Raw genomic sequence first — 5,175 nt, forward strand, 5'->3', positions numbered from 1 at the left:
TTTATTTGATTAAAATTTGTCATTGAATTTTTTATTTAAATTAAAATGATAAATTTTGGAAACATTAAAGGTAAATTTGTTTTTTTTTTATATTTAGAATCAAATTGATAGAATGTCTAAACATTAGATGGTTAAATTTGTTATTAGACCAATAAAAAAAGCCCATGTCAACACTTCCGTCTAATTTCAAACGGCTCTTAATGTTCGGTGATCAAATAATTTAGTGACCAAAATAAAAAATTTAAAAGTTTAGTGACCAAAATAAAACACAATAGTGATCATTTCTATATTTTATGCATTTTTTTAATTAAGAACCAAAATTAACTAACCAACCATATATGTATATCATCTAGGCTATTTATAAAGCCCTTTATTGAGTTTACGAGTCAATCGAGCACCAACTCGATTAAAGAAATTACAAAAATATTCTTTCGTAATTAAAATAAGCTTTAGCATACAAAGGTACTTTAGTCTTTTCATTTTAACAAAAATCAATTAAAAAAATACATATAGTGAGATTTGAACCCATGTCAATTAGATTAATAAAACCTTAAAATTACGACTCAATCAAAACTTCATTTTGATATTTTATATATACTTTTATTTTAATATGCACAATTTGATATTATCATTAGTTGTATATATTAATAATGTTGTTGATTGAGTTGGCACGATTATAATAATTGTACTCATTTAATATTTTTAATATGAAATATTTATGTGTTTAATTCCAAAACTGATGCAAATTTATTCTTATTTTTTTTTCAATCACCCTTAATAAAACCCATTTGTATCCCATCAAAAATATATATATATATATATATATATAATATTGAGATTATTTAAAATTTCATGCTATTAATAATTCAAGCAAATGCTTAGGTACACCCAATATTCAAGAGTTGAATAATTCAATAAAGTAAGATTTTCAATAAAGTAAGATTTTAAAAGACATTATTACAAGATTTGTTCATGAATCAATTCGGGTTGTAACAAAATTTTAAGCCCTAACAAATTTTCATTTGAAATAAGGGTATTAAACAGTCAAGGGGATTAGGTTTAGTTTAGGCTTTTCATTTTCGTTTTCCCATTTTATTTTTAGGCTTTCTTTTGTAGATTGTTAGGTATTAAGCCCAAAACTGTTGCAGATTTGTTTTTGGTTTTGATCCCTTTAATAAAATTCTATTGTTTCCTGTAAATATATATACATAAAATATTGAGATTATTACAAAATTCATACTACCGTAAAGAAATATATATAATATTGAGATTATTTTGAAATTTCATACTATTAATAATTCGAACCCAAAATTCTAGAGTCGAATAACAAAGTAAGATTTTAAAAGATATTATTAGTAGAGTTGTTCATAGGTCAAGTCAAGTTCAAACTGAGAAACCTAACTCAATCCAACATAAAAAATGAATCTAATTTTTTTGCTTAAACTCAATTCAGATAAAAATATTAAAATTGAGCTCAATCATATTAATTTTTTTTATATAAAAATAAAAATATAATACATCAAATACACTAAAACATTAAAATAAATGTTTCCAATAAATTGAAAATAAATTAAAAAATCGTTATACTTAAATAACACTATAATATCTAAACAATAATAACATAATAGTGACATGGTAATAAAACAGTGAGAAAATAACAAAACAACAGTCTCTCTTTTTTAAAAAATTTGAATCTGAACTGAGCTTATATTTTTACTCAAACCCTTTTACATTTCGAGCCAAATGAGCCAGCCCATGTACATCTCTAATTATTACACGAACAGAGTTGCCTAAACCTATCCTAAAAACATTCATCTCTAATCTGCTTCAAATCATAAATTCTCACCAGAAATTCTTTGGTGCTGGTATACTTCTCAACCCTCCATCTTTACCAGGAACCACAGCATCAGAGTATCTCCTTGATTTGTTTATCTTCATCTTAACACCAGGGACCTTACGTGCTAATGACTGCCATATCATCTGAACTGCATCCCCATCTTTTGCTGGATATTGATACTCAAACAATGCCTCCACTTCTTTCAACTTCTCCCACATTTGTGTCCATTCTTCCTTGCTTATGCTCCTAATGAGGTTTATAAGGAAATTTTCTTTGACAGCATCTGAAGTACGAACGAATATACAGAATTCCGAGTAGTCGAGTATGTCTTCGTAGGGGAGTTCGATGTCATCGCTGATAATCACGGGTACACAATGGCTGGCAATGGCATCGAAAAGGCGGTTCGATGATGGTGTATCCCCTGCTATGTTTAGGCAAAACTTGGATAAGCGCATGCCTTGGCCAGCTTTGCTGACACCGTTGTTTTTGAGACTTCCAAAAGCGAAATGTACGTCCTTTTCATCTTTTAGAAGATAAAACAATTCTTGTCGAGCAAATCCACCCTACAAACACCACGAAATTCCTAAAGGATATACGTATAAAATAAAATAGGAAAGGTTGGTAAGGTGGGGATACTTACATCTTTCCTGTAAATGGAACCTTGGAAGAACAACAAAGTTTGGCGGCTATCGAAATCGGAAGTATCATTGGCATAGCTTTCAACCATATGTTTGTAAGGAGCAATCACATCTTTGTCAACATTTGCAATATTTAATGGATACCTACCGAAATCAGCAAGTACGAAAATTGAAGGCCAAAGTTGCATCCTAGCATCAAGCATACTATTTGGATGGTGAGCCATAACAATATGGTCTCTTCCACCTGACATCTTCCATTCCTTTTGAGCCGTCAAAAACTTTACCAACTTGGCCTGCAACACTTTGTTCATGCTCTTCTTCTGATGGGGATTTTGCTTTGAAAATCGATTATAACTCAATGATGAAAAAAAGGGTACAAATATAAGATCAGCTTCACTGGAATTTTGCACTCTCATTGCAACTCTGTTGTTTGGATTGTCAGAAATTTCAGAAGCTAAGAGGTCCAGTGTGAGCCAATATTCTATACTGTGTTGCAAGTTCAATCCCCCAGGATAAGGGGGGATTTCAGTTCTAAAATCAGGCCACACACGACCACCTTGGGGCTTCCAATCCAACAGTCCAAAATGAAACTCTGGGTCTAAATCATACATGAAAATTTTAAGTGGTTCTTTAACATTGCCATTGCAATTCATTGCCCCATCTTTATCTTGGAACCCTTGTTCTCTCTTTGGAGGTTCTTCCTCTCTCCCTCCATTGTTTACAAGAATCGCTCGCCTTAATCCATTTGATGATTGGGATTTGACATGGTGGAAAACAGTGGGAAGCTTTTGAGTTGGCAACACTTTACGATCCAAAGGTCGAGGGTGCCCCGTTGAACGCAACACAAACAACCAGGATAATACGAACAACACTATGGTGGTCAAAAACAAGGCAAAGAAAGATTTTCTGGCGGCAGAAGAGCTCTGTTTCTCGGCCATGGTGATGTATCCAAATACCTAGAATCTATACCATCTCTATATTCAACTCCATTACTCAAACTATGAATCAACAACCAAAGTATCTTTTAGCTAATTTCTTTCCAAAAGCTGACAAAGGAAGCAACCCCAGAGTGGAATAAAACCAATCAAGACTCGCAGAAGGGAAATTAAACTATTATCAGTGAATTGTTGTGGGTGGACCGATGAACAAGAAAAAACATAACTGTAAAAGAAAAAGAAACAGCAAGTAATTAGGCTTTGTTAGTTTTGATTTTGTGTTCCAGTTTTCTCTGGATTTCTGTTTGGAAGAGAGAATGGAGAAAAGTGAAACGTGGGAATAGGATCTTACTGAAGAAGCGGGCTTTCTTTACAGTTAAGACTTCTTCCTTGTGCCTTTCCCTGTTCCAAATATTTACCCTTTAAATTTATTTATATAATTATATAATCAATAAAATTGGTTTTTTTATTAAACTAACCCAAAAAAATAAATTAATTATCAAAATAGCCCACCTTTTTAATTAAATACAAAAATGACCCGTTTTCTACAGTAAAAAGTGGTGGAGCCATATGATATGGAGCCACCACAGTGCCACGTCAGCAAGGGGTATTAAAAAATTATTTTTTGGTGGAGCCATGTTGAATGGTGCCATCAGTATAAAATACTAGGGAAATACTTAAAGTTTTGAAAAAACGAAAACTTAAAAAAAAATTTACCATCTTTGGGTGGAGCCATTGTAAATGGCGCCACTACTTTTTTGCCTCACAGGTTCTCTTTTTCTTTTATTTTCATATTTCTTTTGTTTTTTTAATTTTCTTATTTCTTTTTTTACTTTTTTATTTTGTTCCTTAATAAATTGTCTTTTTATTTTTTTCCTTTTTGATTTTTTTTATTTCATTTTGTTTATTTTGTTTTATTTTTATTATTAACTTTAAATAATTTGTAATGTATATTTAAAATGTTTTATAATATTTTTAAAAATTTTAATTATTATTTTTAAAATATTTTTTTAACTTTAGATATATATTTGTGAAATTAATTTTTATATATTGTAAAATATTTTAAATATACATTACAAATTTTTAAAATTAATAATATAAATTAAATAAACAAAATAAAATAAGAAAATAATATAAAACTTAAAAAGAAAAAAATTAAGAAAAAGACAAAATTTAATAAAAAAGTAAAAATAAAAATAAGGGTAGAAAAACTGGTGGCGCTGTTTGAAATGGCTCCACCAAAAAAGTTAAAAATTTAAAAGAAATTAAAGAAATTGTATTTACAAATTTTAAAAGTTTAAATGATTTTATATTATTAAAAATATGGTTAATATTTAAAATTAATATTTAAAATTTTCAAAATTAATTTGAAAAATACATTTTAAAATATATATTAATATAGTTTAAGTAACGTTTATTTAACTTATCCACTTATAGTATGTAAAATATTGTAAAACATTTTAAATATACATTACAATTTTTTTAAATTAATAATATAAATTAAATAAACAAAATAAAATAAAAATAATATAAAACTTAAAAAGAAAAAAATTAAGAAAAGACAAAATTTAATAAAAAGTTAAAAAAAAAAAAGGGTGGGTGGCGCCATTTGAAATGGCTCCACCAGAAATGAAAAATTATTATTAAGGTCCCCAATTTTTAAAAATTTAAAAAAGTTAAAAATTTAAAAAGAAATTAAAGAAATTGTATTTACAAATTTTAAAAGTTTAAATGATTTTATATTATTAAAAATATGGTTAATATT

General features: G+C 28.4%; 1 protein-coding gene across 1 annotated transcript; it reads right to left on the reverse strand.

Moving 5' to 3' along the window:
* Positions 1–1,550: 1,550 nt before the first annotated feature.
* LOC108472989 (probable arabinosyltransferase ARAD1) lies at positions 1,551–3,819 on the reverse strand. The gene is made up of 3 exons (XM_017774559.2): positions 3,763–3,819; positions 2,478–3,636; positions 1,551–2,400 (listed from the first exon to the last, which is right to left on the reverse strand). Exons 2-3 carry the CDS (start codon positions 3,411–3,413, stop codon positions 1,843–1,845), a joined length of 1,494 nt encoding a protein of 497 aa, XP_017630048.1. The 5' UTR covers positions 3,414–3,636; positions 3,763–3,819; the 3' UTR covers positions 1,551–1,842.
* Positions 3,820–5,175: the final 1,356 nt, after the last annotated feature.

This window comes from Gossypium arboreum, chromosome 11, assembly GCF_025698485.1.
Source record: "Gossypium arboreum isolate Shixiya-1 chromosome 11, ASM2569848v2, whole genome shotgun sequence".
NCBI classification, from domain to species: domain Eukaryota; kingdom Viridiplantae; phylum Streptophyta; class Magnoliopsida; order Malvales; family Malvaceae; genus Gossypium; species Gossypium arboreum.